Below are 24,156 nucleotides of genomic sequence, written 5' to 3'. Positions count from 1 at the left end.
TGGACAGGTATGAAGGGATGAAGGGAGCTCAGCATCTTTGCATGAAGTTAAGTTTTTGCATAACAGAGACTTAGGTCAAATTTGAAGTGTATTGGGATTAGGGAAGCAAGGCTAGATTGGGGTCAGTTCAGAAACATTACATCCTCTGATCTTTTAGAACAGGGGTTTTCAAACTAAGGCCCGTGGACCAGATGTAGCCCTCCAAGGTCATTTACTTGGCCCCTGGTCTAAACTTTAGACTTAGGGTCACCCTAAGTCTGAAACAACTTCAAGTCACACAACAACAACAACAATCTGAATTAACTTAACTATCTGATCAGCCAAGAGCAGGCCCATTGAAATACTGGTAAGTTTATGTTGATTAAAATTGTTAATCATTTGAAATACTGTATGGTTCTTTCATATTTTTTGCAGTACAATATATCTGCAGTGTGCATGTCCATGTTTTTCTCAAAACATAGTCTGGCCCCGCAACAGTCTGAGGCACAGTGAACTGGCCCTCCGCTTTAAAAGTTTGAGAGCCCCTGCCTTAGACTTTCACTTTAGATATTTTACTGACTATGCTCCAAATAAATGTTCATTTCTCAGATTTTACATGGACTACTCCTCTTCCTCTGCCTTTTAAAAGCAAGCACTGGACCTTCATCAAAGAAAGAGAAGCCTAGTGGCAATCATTTGCAGTTTTGCTGGATATGTGAGGAAACAATGCTTAGGTGAATTTGAATAGGCCACAGGCTGTATAACTAGGACAGACTGAACCAAAACCAGGGCCACTATTTTTGCCACTTTGGTCCCCACAGCCATGACACACTATGGCAAATGTTGAACAGATGGTCTGATATCAGATATGAGTAATTCTTTGACAGTTTTTAATCAAGGAGTGCTGTTCCACCAGGTTGTTCATTCATCATCTCCATGTTCTGACTACATAAAGAATGGAATTGGGACACTGCTGTTAGATGACTAAGGTTGCCATCCACTGAAAGAGAGTCCTGCTAGTACCTATCAACAATTTTTCCAGTGTTTTGATGCTTAGTCACCACTGCTCCTTTGCCCTCAAGGTTCTATTTCCTTTCTCTTACATTAGAGCGTAATTCTGGAAATAACTCAACTTTTAGGTAGGATGAAATATTTTGATTGTGGAAGTAGGAGATGACTTTCTGCAAGGAATCTAACCCAGTTAGTCAGCCTGACATTGATAACAGGCAACGTGAGTTCATAGTTTCTATGGCATTCTGGAGCTTTGACAAATATAGCACACTGTAGAGAAGTGGTTCCCAATATGTGTTTTGGCTTTCAACTCCCAGAAATCTTAACAGCTGGTAAAATGGCTGGGATTTCTGGAGGTTGTAGGCCAAAACACCTGGGGACCCACAGGTTGAGGACCACTGCTCCAGATGCAAGCATCATATCCCTAGTCACAATGGCCAAATGGGTTGATGGTCAGGATGGGAGCTGTAGTTCAAAATACCTACTGAGTGCTACATCAATTACTATTATGACAACACATCTTCTATATTATGGCATTAAACATACACAGTTGCCTTATACTATGACTGATCATTGGTATCTGTATTGTTTATTTGACCGCCAAAGGCTTGAGATCCTTTGTTAAAAACCAAAATAGCAAGAGTCAAGGATTTAATCTGGTATCTTCAGCATGCAAGGCATGTGTTCTGCCCATTGGTGAGATCCTGCTTCCAAGATGGTTGATACAAAAAGCTTTTTTTTAAAAAAAAAAAGGGGGGGGGAGGGGAAGAGTTTTTTTAACTCACCATTACCTTTCTGCCAGGTGATAGCTGGCCTGGGAGCCCCTGAGGTCTCACAGTTGAGCACCACTGCCATTCCATCAATCACTGTGCTGTCCAGAGGTCCTTTGGTTATGTTAGGGGCAATGCCTATTATTATGGGGGAGAGATGGACAAAACAAAAAGTTGTGGGCGGCAGATTTGAAATTGCCAAGGAGACGGACCAGTGCAAAATGATGTCGGGTTCAAACAATAACTACACTGGCCCCACCCCAAATGAGTCTGCTATCACTGCATAATATATTAATTTTTTTTCTCCCTAGAACACAAAGAAACCCCCTGTTAATCAAACTTCTGAAAGATTGCTTCTTATGAAAGATTCTGTCTCCTTTTCTTCAGCCCAATGCAGCTCCATTTACATGGCATCAGCTACATTCCATGGTACACTACAGGGTAACTACAAATTAGACTTGTACAGCTTTTAACTCGATTTCATTTTCTGGCTTTCTCACTCATCTACAGCCACTCACAGACAACACAATCTAGTGGAAGGCCCCATAAATAATTCTAGGATTCTAGTCTTTTTTGCCTTCTCCCACATCTGAGTTTGTGAATGGTGACACACTCCAATCAAACCAAAAGGGAAACGAGCTTCCAACCCTCCCTTGCTTTCCTCTAAAGGCACATGAAGCCATTTACTGAACACTTACTGGTGACAGCCAGGTATGTGGAGGACTGCACCTCACCAGCAGCATTGCGGGCAAAACACTGGAACATGCCTGTGTCATCTGGCACTAATCCACTGATCTGCAGGCTCCCGTTGGCAAGGAGCTGGAAACGTGCAAGTCTTTCCACAGCAAGTAGCACTGCATCCTTGTACCAAAACATACGAGGTGGAGGCACACCTGCAAAACAAAATATTTATTCATTGAAAGTTTTAAGTGCATTGTAAAACTACTTGAATTAGTTGAAATATCAAAAGGAAAAAGGGAAAAAGCCTGGTCAGAGATGACATTTCTATCTATCCATTCATTTATCTATGACACATATATCACCCTTGACTCACTAAGACCCTGGGATTGATGTGTTGTGGGTAAAAATGCTACCAAAATAACTAAAAACGAAATAGCATACTCCAGACTTCTCTAAAAATAGCTCTAAAAAGAGAGAGGCAGATTTTTTTTTTAAAAAGCCATAGCAGGCACATTTGAATTTTCAGATTCAAAGGCAAAGGAAAATAGCTGTCTTCACTAACCACCAGAAAGCCAGAAGGGATGGAACTAGCCTGATCTTGCGGGAGAGGAAGTTTCATAGTCAGTTGCCCCATCTACACTGCCATATAAGGCATTCTTATAATGCAGTTTAACTGCATTGAACTGCATTATATGAGTCTACACTGCCATATAATGCAGTTCAATGTAGATAAACTTCATTATGAAAATGAATGAATGAATGAATCCTGCCCCATCTCCCAAACAGACTCATAGCGGCTTACAACAAAACAATAACATAAATAATAATAAAACACAGAACAAGTCCAACAATTTAAATCACCAAAAATTAAAACAAGTCATAATAAATAGGATGGAATGTAAAATGCATTATATGGCAGTGTAGATGGGGCCAGAGTGAAAGGAAAAGGGCTCTAATATATATGTAGTCCAGGCATGGGCAAACGAAGGCCCGGGGGCCAAATGTGGCCCCCTGGGTGCTTACCTCAGGCCCTCCTCATTTTTCCTGTCCTTTCAGCATAAGGACATGGTGGCCTGCTACATACTTATGCAGAAATGATGGGGGAGTAAGGCACGCAGAAGCTGAGAGCCCTCTTTTTCCTCTGATATAAGGATGGGGCAAGTAACCAGGGCCGTAGCCAGAAAAAAAATTCAGGGAGGGTTGAAAATTTCGGGGGGGAGGGGGAGTTTTGAAAATTTCAGGGGGGGGGGTTGAAACCTGCCTCCTAGCTCACGCTGAAGCAAAGAGCACAGCAGGGGGCAGAGCAGCCTTCAATAGCTTGCAGCTCCGTCCCTGTCAACCACCTCCACCAAGTCTGGCCTCCTTAATGAGAGCATTCAACACACACACCCCCAACTTGGTTGCTTCTCTACATCAGCTATTGCTGCAAGTAATGACAGTGTGAATAAATTGTCAATATTTGCTTGAGATAGTGCTTGCAGTTCTGGAGGGACTCTTAATTTTTTGCATCTCATAGACTTAGCATGGGGATTTGGTTAACCAGTTAAAATTCATGAGTAAACCAGGGTTTTTTTTAACCTGAAAAATTTCAGGGGGAGGGGTTTGAACCCCTAACCCTCCCCCCCCCCCCACTACAGGCCTGCAAGCAACCCTAAGTCCTCTTGGGGAGATAGGGTGGGTTGTAAATAAAGTTGTTGTTGTTGCCATTGCTGTTGTTGTTGTTATTATTATGCCAGCAGGACAACCTGAGGATGACCTGGGCCCTGCCCCAGCCCCTCCTGGCCTCATCCTCTCACAGGACCTCTCCTTCCCAACCCAGCCCTCTTGGTTGAGCCCACAATGTGGCCCCAAGGCAAAAAAAGTTTGCCCATGCCTAATGTAGTCAGTTTATCAAAGCTAACTTTTGTGCATCCCTGCCTTCTAAACGGATTTCATATGACTGAGTTCCTACAACCCAGTACACTAAGAATCATACCCAGCAAAGACATTTCTTGAATTAGGTTTGACTTTCATTTGAATAGCCTACAGCCTGAAAAACCAGAGGGCCAAAGGATATCTACTGTTGATCAAACAGGATGGATTTGTTTCAATGTATGTTATAATTCTATTTCAATGTTTATTTTAACTGTACATTATTTGAAGGCTTACACTTAGTCAACTATAGAATAGTTTACTAAGTGTAAGCCGCCTTGAGTCCCCTTCAGGTTGGAGAAAGGTGGGGTAGAAATGTTGCAAATAAATAAATAAATAAATATTCAAATGAAATTATACATTGTATTGCCACTTGCATTTTTATTTTCAACTATTATTCAGCCTTTATATATGCGTGAAAGGGTTGCGTAGTTAGGGAGGGCAGGGAAGCAAAACTGTTTTATTCTTCTATGGTTTTAGCTTTCTTCTGGTGTTTTGGGGTCCAGAAATGGGCCTAGGAATGATTTTGAAATTTTTGGAATCTATGGGGGCTTGCAGGAATATACCGGGATGTGAAAACTGAAGGATGCAGAAGAGGAATTCAGGGCTGCATACAGCCTAGGGTTCACTTTGTTCACTCTTGCTTTAATGGATTTAATTCTTTTCCAATACCCAGGGAGGACTTAAATCCTCCCCAATGCCATACCTTTAACATCTTCAAAGATCTCTTTCAACATCTAACTCTTTTATTGCAGCTTTTACTATGCCAGTTGCTTTAATGTGTATTCTATATCTTTTTATATTGCTCAGTATTCTGGAAATTATTCATTGAAGGGCAATATATGCAAATTTATAAAATAAGTATGTAAGTAAATAATAAATAAATACATTTTGAATCCTCTGCAGTATCCTTTGGGAACTCTGGAGGCTGGCCAGACTATTCTTAGAAAATGTCTGCAGCAGCCTTAAACTCAGGCCAGTATCTTGCAATTTCAGTTCACCGTTTCTTTGCTGAGATTCTCTGCTCCCATCAGAAAGAGCACAAACCTTGACATAATTTCAGCTGCTGTGAATAGTGTTGCCATTTACCATTGGGCTGCTTGTCTAAGACTGTCTGAGACTCAGGCATATGTCAGTATGTCATACTTGTTGTGTTCAGATAATTTCTTCAAGGTTATCTTTGCAACTTGACAGGGGAAGAAATTTGCTAATCTTTATGTGAAAGTTCTTTCCCCCTTAAAATGTGTGTAAAAGGCAAGGAAGACCATGAGCGGGGTGGGGAAGAGTAATTGCAACCCCTTGTTATGTTGAAATTTTCAGGATGTAATTCGGGTGGAAAATTTGCATGTTCTAATTGTATTTCTAGCAGAGGTGGCATTAGAACTGCAAGGAGCACATGCCCTCACTTGAAGCTCAATTGATCAAAAAGACCCATAATAAAATGAACAGATTGAAAAAATTACCTTTGGCCTGGCATGGAATCTGAACTACCTTCTCCATCTCAGCTGTAATGTGTCTCTCTGGTTCCTTGGTAAACTGAGGTGGCTCTGTAAGAAGGAGACAAACATGGGAGAAACCAACACTCATTCATTCCAAAGTGTTAGCAGAACTTATCCATGAATAATGACGTCAGGAGCGACTTGAGAAACTGCCATAGCTCAGAAACAAAACGCTTATTATGCATACAGAAGACCCCAAATTCTGTGTTTAGAATCTCTGGCTAAAGAAATCAGATAGAATGTAGAATCAAGCTGAATCGCCTCCTGCCTGAGACCGGTTGTCAATCAGGAGAGATAGTACTAAGCGTAATGGTTTGACTCTGATATTGCTATTACATGCTTTCAAGTTGATGACAACTCTCTTGTGCAATTTTCTTGAAAATATTTATTCAAAGGAAGCTTGCCTTTGCCTACCTCTTAGGCTTTTTTTCATGTCAGGAGCGACTTGAGAAACTGCAAGTCGCTTCTGGTGTGATAGAATTGGCCGTCAGCAAGGACGATGCCTGGATGTTTGTTGTTTTATCATCTTTGTGAAAGGCTTCTCTCATGTCCCCTCATGGGGAGCTGGAGCTGACAAAGGGAGCGCAACCTGTTCTCCCTGGATTCAAATGACTGACCTATAGGTCAGCAGTCCTGCTGGTACAAGGGTTTAATCCATTGCACCACCAGGGGCTCCACCTCTTAGGCTGAGAATGTGCAGCTTGTCCAAGATAAATATTTTGTTGATTCTTTTCTCCCTGTGTGTATTTTGTACTAATTAGTTCTCCCTATAGATCTAACAGTGTCTACCACAACAAACTTCTTGACTTCAGCAACAGACTGGGAAAGAGAGTGAGTGCATCTTCTTATGGCCACAGCAGGTACACAGGTGGGGCTGTGATCCTGCTTGCGCATCAGAGCTGGTGACCCAGTCCCCTCCCATGCCCTTCTTACCCAACACAGAGAGGTAGGCTCCTCGAACCACAGAGGGGACGCTGCTACTGCGCAGCACTGCTTCACACTCGTAGTAGCCACTGTCACTCAGTGAGGGGTTGAGAATTGTCAGGCGCCGGTTAAAGTCACTGATACCAGTGGACACAGGGACACCGCCCTTCTTCCAGATGATGTGCAGCTTGATCAGTGGCCTGGTTAGCAGAGAAGCCTATGAGAGGTGGGGCCAGTGTCATCACGTAACAAACAAGACCCCAAATATATCTCGGCAGTCCAGGGGAAATTCACAACAAATATTTTAAACCAAATGTAAATGCAGTGAATGTCAACATGGATCAAGGAGGGTGGAGGGAGAGATTAAATTTTTCATATGATTGCAAAAAAGATGAACTTTTGGTGCCAGTTGAGAGAATTTTCCCTCATTGGGGTCATTGGGTTGGATTTCCTTTGCAGATTGCATGGTGTGACATGTGCCCCTGAATATCTAGACTCACTAGAGGCTGGTGACATCTAAACTTCCAGGTGGGAGAGGATGGTGCATGGATGTTTCTGAGAGTGAGCTACCTCCTAGAGATGGTTCAACAACTATCACTGTTTTTAGTTTTTTCATCTAAACTTTCAAGAAGGTAACCAGGTTGTTGAACCAGTTTGGGGGATTCATCAGAGTTTAAAAGACAGCTCTTTTAAATTCTGGGTTAAAACCCAGAGATGATTCCCTACTACACTGACATGTAAACTAACAGTTGTCCCTGAGCAGAGGACTTTGGGTGGCCTAAAAAGGCCATTTACCAGAGCATAGCTTTGCATTCATGAATAACAGCTCAATTCTGGAGGTGTCTATGAGACAGCATGTATTATGGATTTGATGCTCCGTGGAAAAGCAGGCTTGCAACTGATCATATGACCACCTTCAAAGTTCTAGCAGCTAAATTTTGCAGTTGTACACAGTTGCAGAGCATGGCAGTCAGGTAGAGACTTACCTTGCATTGGCCACACATTCAAGGGTCACTTCTGATGTGCCAGATACTACGCTGGTGTTGCGTGGTGGGATAATAATGGTTGGTGCAATGGGATCTGCTGGGCCACCTACGTCTGAAGAAAGATGAATAGATGTTGGCACTGGTTTTATTTTTGAAATGGAACATTTACAGTCAGTAGGAATGCACTTCTTTTCTTTTCTCTAGGTTGATGACATTTGAGGACTATGTGGCTCTCCTTGGCAATGGGATACTAATATTAGCCATTAAGCACATTTTGGATTTCCAAATGTTAAGAAGTGATTCTTCAACCATCAGCCAAGCTCTTCTGAACATATTCACGTTAGAATGTCAAGGCCAGAGGATATTTGTATGAGGGAATACAGTCTTTCAGATAGTTTGGATTCAAGTTGCATTAGGGCTTATTCGTTCAATCATCACACCTTAAACCAGTGCCATGCTAGTGAAGTAAGAAATAATAATAATAATCATCATCATAATCATCATCATCATCATCACCATCATCACCATCATCCAGATTTCCAACATTTTCATTAGCTATGTCACTATAATGTGCAAATCAGGGATCACAAAACAAACTTTGGAAATAACAACCCCCAGAATCTTGGCGAGGGGAACTGTATCTGGGAACTGTAGCTGAAAATATGTACAGACACATTATTCCTCCATAATTATTTTAGAAAATTCCAACAGTGATTTTCCATATACCCAAATGCTTCCGCTAACAAAACTCAGTAGGTCAGCTCTCCATAGTATATTTTTGAGTTGTGGATAGGAGAGCATGAGAAAGCTCATTGCCTAAGCAGACAACTTGTCCATGTAACATTGATTTGTGCCCTCTGCTATGCTAAAACCCATTCCTGTAGGACACCTCTTTTGCCCTAAGTTTATCCATAACTAAATCCATGCCTGTAGGCAAGACATAATTTGGTTGAAGCACAGAAACACTATTTAATGGCTGTAAAACTTCCATTTTCAATTTTAAGGACACAATGACTGGAGAAATCTTAGAAATTGATGAATATGATATTTAATGGTGAGAGGATGGGACTTCAGTGCCCTGAACATGACCAAGTGAAACAGAATGAGTATACAAATAATAAAGACAACAGAAAAAGAATAATGTGATTTGAAATGCTGGTCCTAAACAGCTTTTCCGCCATTTATCTCTCATCACTAGAACAAAAGCTACATTACCCTGCTATTTGGTCTAGGCCGCTTCTCAGCCTTTTGGCTAAGATCAAGTGTAGGTAGTATGAGCCCAGTCATACCAGTTGGCTCATGTTACTTAGCCAACAGATCTTGAACATGGCCAGAAATGGCAGCCGTTTAGGCTTGCCTGCCAGTTATTGCCATTTATCTGCCCAATTCCCAATTTCACCTCTCTCTTATCTCCCTGTTGTGCTCTTGATCTCTCCGTCCCACTTCACCCTTTTAGTTCCTTGACAAGAGCATCCCTTAATTAAGAGAGGAATTAATCAGTCCTAATGAATGAAGCAGTAACGGTGGCAAGGAGCAGACAAGTGTGATTTCCCCCCACCCCTGTGCCTCTCCCATTTCAAGTGTTACTCCAAGGCATCCTGTTTTGTTTACAGCTTTTGAGTAAAACCTACCATAAAGTCAAGGAAGAGGAAATACCACTTTGGTGTGAGGGGAGGATGGGGACAACAAAAGGATGAGATTTATCTGAAATCTCCCAACAAGTCAACAAAATGGAGTTGCCTAGGAGAACTGATACTTAAAGTGGTTGTCTGTGGTCAGCTTCCAGGGAAGAGAGAAAATATCGTGACCAATGGACACAAATATATTGTCTTTCCTTGGATACTGTGAGGAAATTCCTCCCTCTTTACTTATATAACATAAGCAGCCATTGTCTAGACCTTAGACAATAGCCTGTTGCATACATCTTCAAAGCTCTTGGAAGAGCCAATATTCACCATGAAATTCTACAGAGATCTGTCATCTGCTCTCCCATCAGCAAATGACATTAAAGAAGGAAAAAGAGCAGGAACAGAAGCAGCAGCGAAAACAGGATGAATGAATAAAGCAAAATAATTGCAGTGATAAACCCTACACCTCCACCCCCTCCATGCTTTGGCTGGAGTTGCAAGGCTGCTGATATAGCTGAATCCATAAAGGCGTGCGCTATGGTGTTTATTACACACGGAGGTACAACACTCCAGATTAATGGGGCATAGAAGAGGGAGGGGGATAGAAAGCCAAGTCTAGGAGACATAAAACAGCCATGAAGTAAACATAATCTGGAGGGACTCGAGCTGATTCGTGTAGATTCCATATGTGCTGGGAGGATTCCTTCAGACTGAAGAGCCTATTACTAATGTTGTCTCCATATCACTATTCCCATATTGTGTGCCGTGATTAACATTGTCTAGATAGTATGGGAAACATGGGATGGGGATTGATTCAATGTGATGTAATTAGAATGCTTGAGCTCTTGGAGCTCTGGTCCAAAGTGCCTAAATAAATTTGGAGCCAGCAGAAATGTTTAGTCAGCACCAGCTGATGCTTTGCCAAAGATACACAGCAAATTAAATTTGAGTCTGAGCCAGGAAGAGCAACTGAAAAGTCCCAGGAAGAGCAACTGAAAAGTCAGATGCAAAGAAAAACTAGTTGTATGTTGGGATTCAGGAACATGCTGGTCTTTATGAAAAACAACCAAGGCATTTGCTACACCCTCAGCCTTCCTCATCCTCAAAGTAAATAAAAATAAATAAATGTGTCTTGCTGAGCTAACATAAGTTTCAAAGAGTTGGCCTTCAATTTATTTATTCACAGGTCCCCTGTGGCCCACACAGGAACAGATTAATGAGTCAATGTTAGACTCAGATGCCAGTCCCATGCCTATCTACCTTGGGGTCATCCCCACTGAATACTCTGGTACCTTCTCCTCAATAAATATAGTCCAACAATGTCTTAATGACCACATAGAGGCTTCCCTGATCTATGGTTATTGTAAGCTTCCCTTGATCTTAGGAAGAGGAATTTCCTATCATCATGATCTGGTGGGTGGAGGGTTGGACATCACTGTAAGGTTCATGCCAATAACCTGGGCAAGGAAAATTCACAACTGAGTTTAAGCCATTAGAATGATGCAATTTGTGATATGATGTTGCTGGGAAATACATTTTTGGGTGGTAGGAAAATACTCTGGATTTACAAAGTGCAAAGTGCTGATGATAAATAGCAGCAGAATTGTGACAGGCAGCTCAGTCCTATGCATGTCTCTCTGACAAGTCCATGGGGACCTATTTGCAAGTCAGTGTGTCTAGGCTTGTGACACAAGGCTTAAGCAGAAATTGTGGATGGCTTCAACTGTTCCAAAGAAAGAACCATGCAGATAAACAGATGCATAGGCTCAACATTAGTAAATGCAAATACAGTACAGACCCTGTATTCAAAGTATCAATACTCACAGTTTGATTTAAACTGACAAAATATGGCTCTGGTAGGCATTTTCTGGGTCCACCAAGCACAAATCTATAGTATTTTTTATCAGGCTAGAATTCCTTCATTTCAATAAAATTTGCTGTTTTAGGTGGTTTCACATATGAAGTTCAGGAACATAACCCTCATGGATATGCAGGATACAGCAAGATACCAAATCCAAGCTATTTGTGAGGATATTATAGAACTCAATGGTTGCTTCCACCAGACCTTGAAAAACAGCCTGGTTTCATAATTTATTATCCCATGAGAAGACAGGAACAGGTGCTGAACCCTTACCTTCAAATTCCTAAATGTTTAGAAACCTTGCTATAAAAATGGCTCTTAAGTCAAGGGTCTCTCCCACCCCACCCTGAGTGGCACTTACTCTCCACGGTGAGTGTGATAGGTTGGCTGGTCTTATTATCTCCATTCTTGTCATTTACAGCCTGCACGTAGTACCGTCCAGCATCAGGGGCCACTGTAGATAGGATCACAAGAGTGTTCTCCAGGGTGATAGCTCTGAAAGGAAAGAAGAAAGGGTTTAGAGTTAAGTTTGCATCCAAGATGTAAGATGGTCATCCTGAAAAGAAGCTGCCAGATATGTGGCACACAATGCCTTAATAAGTGTATGGTATGTACTTAATTTTCTACTGGCTAACACTGTGAGGGACAATGTGAAAGCCCCTGTTCCTCCAACACACTTTGGAAATTCCAAGCAGGGAGATCTGATTCCTATGGCTAAGAATGGATTTTTCACTCTGATTAAGTACAGTCAGGCAAGGCACACTAAGGTAGTAGAAGGGGGAATATTATCTGTTGCAGAACCCCAAATGGTTCATCCCTTTCTAATGACATACCATCATCTAGCAAAGTCTTGGGTCAGTTCCCCTATCACCACCAGGGTGTATTTCTGAAACTGAGGGAAAACCCATGATATGACTAGATGAATGCCAGGAAGTATTTTTATATCTTGCAACTCTGCCACTTGGCTTGAGTCTTCATGACAGAGAGTACAGAAAAAGGACAAATACATCCTTTAATTTTATGCCTAAAATAAGTGAATTTCTGAATCTGTCAGTATATTTTGGTATTCTATCTTTTTAGAAAGACCATTACACTTAAGGTTTACTTAGAAATATATCCTGCTATATTTCATAGGATTTATTCTCTAAAGTATGTGTTTAGGTTGGAGTTGTGTGCTGATTGCTATAATTGGTTAGTCCCAAATACAGTAAACCCAGGATACTTCTACACAGTGCAAAAATGCAGGCTTTAAAAGGAGGATAAAAAACAAAAAACAAAAACCCGGGACCTGAGAACATGTCCCCACACAGGCCTGTGGATCCCGGTATTTCTTCCCCCACCATTCTAACAGGCTTCCTTTGTATCGGAACAAGATTGAGGGTGGATAAGGGACATCTGGTGGAAGTATTTTTAAAAATCACTGTTATGCACTGGACTGTATATGCGGGTATGTGAATTCTAATTGCTCTCAATTCGTGCTTCCTTTAAATCAGCTGTGTGTCCAGTTTACAGTCCAATCAGCTGAGCAGCTGTTTCAGGCTTTTTAAAAGCAGTCATGTGCTGGAGAAGTCTTCACAGGTTGGAGGAAAGGAAATCACATGTTTTTGGTGAGTGCAGGGATATTCAGTGATGCGAATATGCACATTTTCTGGCCAGAATAGGTATAAAAGGGGACCTTTTAAACTCATCTTTTTTGTCCACTGCAGTGAATCAGTGTGCTTTTAGCACTAACGACATGTAGCAACCCCTCCCCTTGAACTCAGAAAATCCCGTGTTTAGGTGGTGTTTAGATGGGCCCCCATTCAGTCAACTGTTGAATGGTGAGTCAATATTTCTAATGGATTCAAAAGACCTATTATAATCCATGACTAAAATAGGATTTGGGCCATAGTGTGTTAATGATATCATTTGGTGTAAACATTTGGCAGCTGTATTTTATTTGAGGGTAATAATCTATGTCCCACATTCATTTATTATAAATTACATTCATAATCTGCCCCGCATATTGTTTATGACACAGCATAAAACATTCTCCCACCCCACTTTATTTCACAACAGGTTTGTTGGTTAAGCTAAAGTAAAAGATTGTGACTAGTCAAAAAACATCCAGCAATCTGGGTGGGGATTTGAACCGTTCCAGTCCTTGTCAACCATGACAAAACATGGCTCCCATGCATATGTGCCCAGCAAGCACCTTAAGCAAATGAATTTGACACAGGATTGGGACACAACTTCTGTATACACTTATGGAAGTGTCTAGCGAATCTGAATGGAAAAAGTGAATATTCATGTACCTATTTGTACATATGAATCCTGTTTCTGTCTAATGTCTATGATTTTAAACCTGTGTGATTTTAAACAAATGTTTAGTAATTTAATGCCTTAATGAATTGTTTTAATTGCTATTATTATTTATTACTGTTGTTGGCAGTGAATGAATGCCTGTTGTGAAGCCACCCTGAGTCCCCCTCCGGGGATGAGAAAAATGGGTTACAACTGCAAAAATAAATAAATAAACATGTTACTGTATGAAATAGTTGGACATTTCAATGCATTTAATTCAAGGTCATGGAAGTAGATTTGTACATTTGATGTTGCTTGGTTGTGCATACCACATAAGTTTAATTATATATTCTAGTGTGTAATCAGTGTGTATTCAAACAATTATGCTACCCAGTCCTAATGTAAGGTCTAGAATAATCCCTATAAAATAAAGCAGGATGCACTTCTAATAAATCTTAAGTTTAATGGTCTTTCTAAAAAGATAGAATACCAAAATGTACTGACAAAATCAGAAATGCATTTATTTTAGGCATAGAGTATGTTTAACATACACTAGAGTAGGAATACATAAGGCAACCTGTTTGACTTCAAGAATTTATGTGTTTCTTTCCTGGCTTATAGTTTTTTAATTTGTTTTTCCACAGATCCGCATATCTCTGAAGCTAGAAAGGAAAAAAACAATTAGATTGGAAGTCTACTGTCTGCATAACTCTTATCAGGACTCACATACACACATATAGAGGATCATTCAAGGTGGAGGCTTCTACAGTTACCAATTGCACAATGCTGTAATTGTTTTATCTTCCTTTGTTTTGCAGAAACTAAAACTAATAGGCTGGTTTGAATGTATTGTCTATGTTCCAATTGTCCTCAGTATGCAGACAATATCTTCAAGTATCAGGTGCTATCATCAACAGAATCAAAAGGAAAGACACGGCAAGAAAACATCAGAAAGTTACAAGTGGAGGTTCCCATAAAACTCTCTGAACAAGATGAGACAAGAATAGGATCAAATCTTAGAAATATCTTAAAAGCAGCAGCTAAGCAGCCATCTCAGTTCAGACATAATAATACATATAAGTGTGTCCGTATCTGTGTATGCTTGGATGTGACTAAATGCACACATGAAGACTTTGGAAGAGGTTTTTTTTACTACAACTCCCACAATCCCCAGTGCCTATACTTGCTGGGGAAATCTGGAAGACATAGCCCAAAAAGTAACATTTCCAAGCTCTTCACTTTAACAGTGTCCCGTGATCCCAGAGGAGAAGGCGACTGAAATGCACAAACCAAACATTTGCTCTGTGCTGAAGCTATCTTCACCTCAAATGAAAAGCAATAAAATAAAATAAAAATCTTCCCCGTTTCCTGTGCCTGCCTTTAAATTATCTCAGTGGCTCCGCGTTCTGGAGGGAGAACAAGTTGGAAGTTCATAGATTAATAGCTTTCTTTTTTAAAAGAGTGATCTAATCTGCTGGAGATATAAAATGGCTGGGGGAGGGGAAATATATTTTACTGTTAAATTTGTGATAAAGGCGTTTTATCTCCTCAAACTGCCTTTACAAATGGAAAGGCAGCCAGTTCACTTCCTGCATAATGGAGGTTATGCATTCAATTCTACCGAAATGTCTCTGTGTTCGAGAGAAATCTAGCCAATGTATGTGTGTGGAATCTATAAGGGCAGAGGTGTCCTATTTTTCTTTCAAGACTTCGTGTTTCTGCAGTGTATAAACAAGAGATTGAGACACAAGTATGTTCCACAAACACAGGATATAACTTGTACATTACCTGTGTGAGCACAGATATTGATAAAGCTGTATTTGTGATGTGTGAAAAAGTTCATTAGAAATAAATGGGCTTTTAATACAATTTCGACTGGGTTGGCATCACTTGGGACAATAGAAAGGAACCGAGTTACTCAATGATGAAATTATTGCCTAGCTTGATTTAATTTATTGTCAGGTCACATAACGTAAGATTAAGATCGCAGTAATAAGATTCACAATGCTACTGGGACTATAACAAGCAGAAGTTAGTAACAAAATCAGCAAGAAGAAAATAAATGATAAGAAAGCAGCCTTACTCAGTTCTCATGCTTTGTTCAAATATTTGCAATGAGCAGATTATGTTATGGCAAAACACATCATTACATAAATTAGCCCTAATTATTAAGGAAAGCAGGCTTAAAACGCATATTAGACCAATGAAGACATATCTAGTATTGCAGCAATAGTTTTATTCTATCACAGTGATGCGCTAAAAATGGTTTACTCAGACAGGATCACTATTAAACCATAAAGTAATAGGCAATAACATTAAAGATATATACACCCTTTCACACACAAACACACAGCACCATGCAAGGAAAGAAACAAGCAAAAGCTCCAAAGAAATGATCAGTCCAGTTAGTTTAGGGCTTCTTAAACTTTGTCCATTTGTGACCCTTTTCCATCTAATAATTTTTACTTGACCCCAGGTATATAAAATAGGTATAAAAACCAAACATTTATGGATAAATTACATTTGCAAAACTTTTTAAAAAGGTTGAATTTCTTTTTTTATGAAGTACAGATGAAGCATTTTCAGCTGAGTTCATGTCAATGTCTAGGTGGCATTTAGAAACTTTTTATTGTTGCCAAATTTTTCACGACTCCAACATTGAGCTAAGGGGACCCCATTTGGGGTTGGGATCCATAAGTTAAGAAGCAATGAGCTACACAAAGATTGGGAATTAGACTAGGATTGGAGTCAGAGAGGAGAGTTTGGGTTCGTAGTTTGGCATAGTAGATCTGAGTTAACTTAAGGTGGCTGGGAAACAGTGTGTGTTGTGTTTTAAATGTAATACATATTCACTCTGCTATATTCAACTTTGGTAATATCATTTTTGTTTTTGTACATTTTTGGCAAATTTATACCAAAGGTTTGATTCAGACAAGGTGTCTTGTAGTGACAGCATTGACTATATAAGGTAGTGTTCACTGGGATCACATAAGGAAACAGGAAAAAAGTCCTTAAACTAGTGACAGAAATGTGGAGCAAGGAAAGCTCTCACTAATATTAATTGCTCATGGAAATCTTCAAGTTTGATGGGTCAAGGAATAGAATATCTACATTTGGCCATATTGGTGGGATTGCCAGAGTGGAAAACACTACAGTTGGTGGGATATCCATCCTTTTCCCCCCTCTCATGGGGGAAAAAGGATGGATCAAACATCTCTATCTTCCTCCCCTTACTAGGAAATGGGCATCATCGTGTGTAATGAACCATAGTTTTCCAGAACAACAATCTACAGGCATACGTGTGTGTTTGGCATATGTGGCTTCCTCTAATTACAGCCAAAGCATTCCTATCTTCAAAGCTATTAAATACTACATCATCTGGAAATGTTTACATTTAATTCAACTTATCAAATATGCCCTTGTCTCTCACCTTTGCATTCTACAAGTCATCATTTTTCATCATGTTTAAACTCACGCACGCACAACTGCCTTCTCCAAAGGATTTTCTTTCACAAGAGCAACAGCTCTTGAAAGTGCCGTCTTATCAGTAGCATTCTCCCTCTCACCTCACTCACAGGAAGAGCTAAGGTGTCCTTGCCCGCCAACTGGTTGCTGAGAAAATCATACAAAATAGCAGCCGGCATATTCCCATACAGAATAGCAGCCGGCATATTCAACTTAGTTCCCAGGAAGAAGATGGGGGTGTGAACACACAACAGCATGCCAAATTAGGTGAAGACACAGTCAAAGCTATAATTTCAGAACTGCTATCATGATGGAAAATGTCACAACCATGGAGAAACAGGTTGTGTATGGTAACAGTTAGCAGGATTCTTTTTTTTTTTTAACCTGCACTTGATAAGCTTTTACTTTGGGGGTGCTATTTGAAGTGCCTGCAAAGAAACCTATGAACGACAAAGAAACTACAGGAAAAGATCTACCACCTAAAAATTAGAAAGAATGTCCTGATGGTAAGAGCTTTATGCTAGTGGAATATATCTCAATTTGTGGTGGTGTCTCCTTCTACTATCCATTAGAAGTACCAATATTGTTGATTCCTGCATGGAAGAATGAGGTTGGACTGGATGGCCCCTTGTGGTCTCTTCCAACTCAATGAAATTCTTCTAGATTACAACAAAGTGGGAGTTTGAACCCACATCTTGTTAGTCCTACTCTGTCCCTCTTACCCACTATGCCATGCTGGTTCTCATCCAGCAGGTCTGTTAGAGTGAAGGAAGACATGTTATGTTACTAGATCAAGGCCTGAAATGCATGTTTTACTGAAACTACATCGAAAACAAGGGTGTGCAAAGTGGAGCCCTCCAGATGTTGATGGTCTGTAAATCCCCCCAACTTTGGCTAAGTTGGGTAAGGCTGACAAGCACCATAATCCAAGAACATCTGGACAGCCCTGTTTTGTCTAAGGCAGTGGTTCTTAACCTGTGGGCCGCTGAGCACTAGTGAACCACAAGGATAAAAACAGGGTCTGTGAGCCTCCATCCTATTTATTTTATTTTATTTCAGCTCCTTTTGCAGTGCATCCATGCTTTCCCTGTCGCTGACCATCCCTGCCCCCTTGGATAGACCACATCAGCTCTAGATTATTAAATATGGTTTTCTGTGGGTGAGCAGATGGCGACTACTGGATGGCATATATTTCTTTATCAGAAACTAGAGTTGATGTGATCTATCCAATGCATTTTCTGAATCAGCACCCCAAATAACCAAACCAAATCTAAACTTGACCAAAAACTGATTCGTAAACCTTTTGGTATTAATGTTGGAGAGTGGTCCCTGGTCAAAGTGGTCTCTCATCAAAAAAAGGTTGGGAACCACTGGTCTAAGGTAATCAGGGCAGGCAGGCAGGAGATGGACAAAAAGATGAGGTCCAAGGGAGTCTCAGACAAAGAGATGTGAACATGGTCCCTTTCACTTTACAAAACTGTGTTGCTATGATTTCAACTTAATTGTAATGGAAACCTTCTATGGGATCCTGGGATTTGGAATTTAGGGAAGTGATTTGAGATTTTTCAGTGAAAAGATTCTATAATGCCTCTGGCCAAATTGCCAATAAAAGGATGACATAGGATACAAGCATAGCAGTTAAAATGGAATCATAATGCTGTAACTGCGATGGGTGAAGGAGATATTTTACACTTCACAGTGGTCCAGAAATGCAGAATGTCAAGTGGGAGTGTGGGAGAAAAAGTCACCCAAGGGTGAAAGACAGATTATTTAATTTATTTAATTTCTATCTGCCTTTCACCTATACAGCGGAACTCAAGACAGCACATGATTTGAGTAAAACCAGGACATCACAGCTACACAGCAACATGAACACATGCAGGTACCATCTACACACCTTCCCTTCTGTTAGATTTTGCAGAAACGAGACCTGTCAGCCCTTAACTTTATAACCCTTGAGTGAGCTCTGCTGATGAACATACAAGCAGAGCAGTGGCTGCTTAAAAAGCTTTCCTTACTGAAAAATTGCCCTTCACTGGTGGGGGCAATGCTGTATCTCATTATGAATGTGACTGTCTGAATGGGGAGACATGGCCATTTTTCCCTCCTTCTTTCCTGAACAGAGTGTTACAATTCTTAAGAAAGAACAAGTGCCCTTCTTTACAGCGCTCTCTCTCTCTCTCTCTCTCTCTCTCAATCTCTCTCTCTTGGCTCCCTTTCTTTTAAATTCATTTTCTCCATGATAAACAAAGCCATTAGTTTATCAAGCCTATCTCCGGATTTTAATGTGATGCGTTGGAGACATCTGCTAAACATCCTTAATGTTAGTTTAACAAGGACACATTCAGCTGCATTCCCTCACACTTTCTCCCATTAAGATGGGACGTGGCAGGATTCTCTCAGACAAACGACTCTGCTAATGTGTCTGCCTCCTGCTTCTCCACTTGTGTTTGGGTAGGGGTGGGGTGACAGTTGATAATGCTAGTTCTGATATCCTTTTGGGACATGCTTCATGCCTCTTCAAGAAAAGCCTCAGCCTTCTTTCTCTGTGGATGTCTGGAAGATAGCCTCCAGGACTATCAATATTCAGAATTCTTTCCAGGTAGGTTGTGAAGTCATATTTCTATCTATAGGCAGACTGCTGATACTTACCTAACCTTTCATGTCATGTAGCAGGCTGAGTGCATCCATTATTCCCCGATCCCCCTGAGGTACTATTGTAGCTGAAAGGGTTAAGTCCCTTTAGTCACCACAATGACTCTTGAAGGAAGGTGACAGCTAAGGACAGCAATGTAATAAGAGAGAGTAGAAAAAGACACAGACTCCGCACACCCACCCATCACCTGTCAAGGCAATGAGGACACTGGAAGAATAATACAAAGACAGTCTTCTAGGTTTAGGTTAGAGCAAGGAAGCCTGAAGAGGCAAAACAGTGTTTATTCTTCTGGGATAGCTCAAGATTTTATGCTGATGAAGGCGAAAGACAAGATGACAGCTCCTCCAATCCACACTCCAAAGCTGCCTGAACTGGCAGTTGGCTTGGGAATAGGATACAGTCTTGCATCAATGGGAAGGGTGTGGGTCAGTGCTCCATGGCACATCCAGCTATGACATCTGAGAGAAGAACATGGCCAGGAGGGTTCAGGAGGAAGCCTGGTCCCCAATGTCCCCAAGTACAGGCACCTAAAAATCTTGCTCTGCCTAAAAGAAGGGTCAGCCCTGGTTTTAGCCAACTCACACATTGTTTTGGCAACATTGTTCATGTATCATGGTTGGGTGATATGGAGAAAGTAACTACAATGTGCAGCAAGCAATTCTACAATTCAGCTCAATTAGTCACAAGCTGAAAAATTAGTGCTAGCAAGACAGGGAGCAGAAATTCAGTTTATTCTAGCATAGCAGGAATCCATGGCTACATCTGCCAAGTCAACAGCATTCATCAGACGGGAATCTCCCACTCACAGACACAACGGCTGGATCCACTTTTCAAGGAAGGACCTCTCTGAACTCTCTTATGAATATTAATCAGCAGTAATTGCTGTGAAACGGTTGATAGAGCCAGTACTGAATGGAATTGGCATGCAGGCAGTGCTCTGTGGTGCCTCGGAGGCAGGGCGGGCACATGGGCCATTAGGCACAGTGGTTCCTAAGGGGGCAGTTAGCTGGCAAGTGTGATGGAATGCACACAGCCCTAAAGGGAACTGTGCACAATGCTCCCCAGACGGAACAGGCAGAGCAAGGGAGCATCTGCGAGGTGCACTGGCAGACACATGGGCACAACAGAGGACACAGAGGTGAAGGGAGCGCATTTGCATTGCTTATTAGCTTCTGGCTCAATAGAGGCAAATCTCTCAATTACTGACTGATGTATAATATAATTGCATTACTTTCTTAGTACCTGCATATATGAAAAGGACCAGTGATGCTGAATCACTTTTGTTTGTGTGAGTGTGTGATATGTGTACATGACTGTCCAAATATAAGAGTTCCAAATGTTGTTTGGGATAGGACCATCACCTTCTGACTGAACTGCAACTAAATTAAGTTTCTAATTCCGAACAGTTCTCAAATTTGACCTTTTTTGTCTCCCACATAGGCCTGATATCTGTTAAGATGAACATGGCATAAGTCAGTGGGGAAGAGATGGATGATCTTGTCCTTCACAGAGAGAAGAAAGCAAAAGAGAGATCCCAGCTTATAGGAATGCAACAAATGGTCACACCTATTCTGGAAAATTTACTGGAGGGCCAATCCTCCGGGTGCAAAAGCTGACATCACACTGTAGGGCAGTGTCCTCTGGCCAAGTTTTACCACAACCTCCATCATCCTCACTCAGCTCTATAAGGATAATAGAAGTTGTCGTTAAATAGATCTTCAGGGCACAAAAGAAGCTTGTTGTGGGATGGTTTACTCTAAGGTCATTTAGATGCTCCGTTCACCAATTGCTTCATCAGACTGGCCAGTTTGCTACAGAAAGGAGTAGAGACACATGGCTCTGTTACTAAGGGTGGAGGGAACCTTTCAAACACCTTTCTTAGGAAGTCTCTGATCACTGAAGCTTGCTCCCTGTAATAGCCATTTTACTCACATGCGGCTGCTGGGAGGGATTTTGCGGCCATCTCGGAACCAAGTGACTTGTGGGCGAGGGAAACTGGCAATGCGGGGGGCGCGGATGACAGCAGCTTCACCATGAGAGACACTTTGCTGCTTCTCACTTCCTTCAAAGCTCCCCATGTCTGGAAAGGAACAAAAACATTAAAAAAATTTGTTAGCTCTAAGGAGCAGGGAAACCCAAGACCAGGTATTCTCAGTGCCTGAAGCAGACAGACACTAGAGGTTGCCAAATCTGGCTGGTATATCTGTTCATGTATATATATGTACACAAACACACATACCGGCATGCATTCATTTGCACACATCAAAACACTTGCTTCTTCGTATTGTCGAAGGCATTCATGGCCAGAATCACTGGGTTGTTGTAGGTTTTTTCGGGCTATATGGCCATGGTCTAGAGGCATTTTCTCCTGACGTTTCGCCTGCATCAAGGAACATGAAAGGCACTGCAGACTCCTTCAACCAGAGGAGCCAGCCATAGCAGAGCACCTGATGAACCAACCTGAACACAGCATATTATTTGAGAACACAGAAATGCTGGAGCACTCTCACAACCACCATGTCAGACTACACAGAGAAGCCATTGAAATACACAAGCATGTGGACCATTTCAATAGAAAGGAAGAAACCATGAAAATGAACAAAATCTGGCTATCAGTATTAAAAAACTCAAAAATTACAACAGCAAAACAACAGAGAGTAAACCATCAGGCACATCAAATCACCTCTCAATCAAAAGATTCCCCCAGGTACTTCCAAGCCATTAAATGCTAATCAAGGTGGTCAGTTGAAACATTCACACCTAGCTCCAGCAGACAAAAGTCCTTTGTCCCACCCTGGTCATTCACAGATATATAAACCCATTTCCCTACTTCCAACAGACCTCACTACCTCTGAGGATGCTTGCCATAGATGCAGGCGAAACGTCAGGAGAAAATGCCTCTAGACCATGGCCATATAGCCCGAAAAAACCTACAACAACCCACTTGCTTCTTCATTTGCACAAGGGCCCCATCTACACTGTAGACAAGACCCAAATGACTGAGGATTCAAGTTTTGGAAAATTCCAGGGTTTTCAACTCACTACAGATTTTCTCCACCTTTATCTGACTACATCTCACATTATTTTCCATTTAGCATTTTGGTTACAGGGATGTATTAAGTGCAAAAATACTCTTGTAATGTTTAACTTATGAAAGGGTACCTGTCTCTCTAGACTGCAAGATTCTCCTTCCAAAATATATGGGAGGAAGGGTCTCATTGCTGTTAGTGTATACACTGAAAGGTGACAGTTTATATTGTGTGAGTGGGATGACCTATGTGCCTGTTATATCTAGATATCAGTTCCTTGAGAACAAGTGAATCATAGGAAAGAGCATGACTTATAGTACTGGGAAAGTACTATATGCTCTTCTTCAAAACGGAACTCTTTAAAAGTGTGATTATCATTATTCTTGTACAAAGTCTTTATAGTACAGATAACACCATTGAACACTGCCGATGTTTTCCATTGGCAATGATCCGTAGTAGAAAACAAACAAACCAACCCACCTCCTTCTCCTGCTCTCTGTGTAATTTCCTCTCCTATCTGTACAACATTCATCTTTCTCTTGGCCCTTCATACGTCCATATGTGTTACTGTGCTCTTTCAATTGCCAAACAGCCCCAAACCTTTTCCCTCCTCAGCACTTGTTGGTTTTTAACCAATAACCTTGACATTGCTCAGTTGGTGTCTCCTCCTGATGCAGCTGTTCATGAGTTAGTAAATTGATAGCACCTTTAACAATAATACTACTAATGACCAAATAGGTGTGTGGGGAGGTGGGGGGAGATTTTATTGACTTGCTTTAATTGCTGTAATTAAAAACATGTAAAGAATCTCTTTTTAACGACTTGGCCATTAGCACAGCTGCCCACTTAATTTCCCATTAGCTGTCTGATTTGCCACCAAGCTTTAGAGGAGGGGGTTGTTTGGGGAGAAGGAGAAAAGGTAGTTGGGGAGATGGTGGTGGTGATGGACCACATTAATATATAGTCTTGGATAACATGCTGAGATGAAACATACACCTTGCATGATGGTTGGCTCACGCCAAAGTGCTACTATTTGCTTTTAGTTGTGGAGGTCTTCCATACTTGATTTACAAACTTAAAAAGTCGGGAGGTGTTCATAGATCTCCCCTTTTTCCAATTTTTGATGGTGATTATTTCCTTTCCCCAATTTCAGGTGGTTATTTTTCTTCCTGGCAGAAAGGCAGAGTGTTATGAAAGCCAGTATACTAAATCTTGTGTTTTCAGAGCTTTACTTCAGGCTCTGAGCAACAAGGTGTTCTTTCTTTCCCCACCTCTTTGCAAGGCTTCCCAATGGCTGTCTGGATTTTAATTTTCTCTTGCTGCTTCAACTCATAGATCTTCATTCCCAAGAATGCTGATGAGGCACCAAGTTCACTTAGGATGATTCCTGATGGAAAACACTCCTAACAGAAAGTGTCACAAAGGAAGGTTAAGCCCCGTTTCATGGAAATGTTAACCACTAGGGCTCACATA

General features: G+C 41.1%; 1 protein-coding gene across 6 annotated transcripts in view; it reads right to left on the bottom strand.

Annotated features, from left to right (window-relative positions):
- SDK2 (sidekick cell adhesion molecule 2) overlaps positions 1-24,156 on the bottom strand; it is a 375,646-nt gene that overhangs the window by 57,875 nt on the left and 293,615 nt on the right. For 4 of the 6 annotated variants that reach the window (XM_060764246.2, XM_060764242.2, XM_060764244.2 and 1 more), the window contains exons 4-10: positions 21,587-21,734; positions 11,612-11,745; positions 7,762-7,873; positions 6,785-6,975; positions 5,816-5,899; positions 2,459-2,653; positions 1,776-1,898 (exon numbers count right to left, since the gene is read on the bottom strand). In XM_060764246.2, coding sequence (XP_060620229.2) covers positions 1,776-1,898; positions 2,459-2,653; positions 5,816-5,899; positions 6,785-6,975; positions 7,762-7,873; positions 11,612-11,745; positions 21,587-21,734 — 987 coding nt within the window. The remainder of the gene's footprint in view (positions 1-1,775; positions 1,899-2,458; positions 2,654-5,815; positions 5,900-6,784; positions 6,976-7,761; positions 7,874-11,611; positions 11,746-21,586; positions 21,735-24,156) is intronic. The other 2 variants (XM_060764243.2, XM_060764245.2) reach the window with 1 other exon arrangement.

This window comes from Anolis sagrei, chromosome 2, assembly GCF_037176765.1.
Source record: "Anolis sagrei isolate rAnoSag1 chromosome 2, rAnoSag1.mat, whole genome shotgun sequence".
Taxonomy (NCBI): Eukaryota; Metazoa; Chordata; class Lepidosauria; order Squamata; family Dactyloidae; genus Anolis; species Anolis sagrei.
The sequence above is the reverse complement of the archived record's forward strand: the minus strand, read 5'-3'. Positions and strand labels throughout refer to the sequence as shown.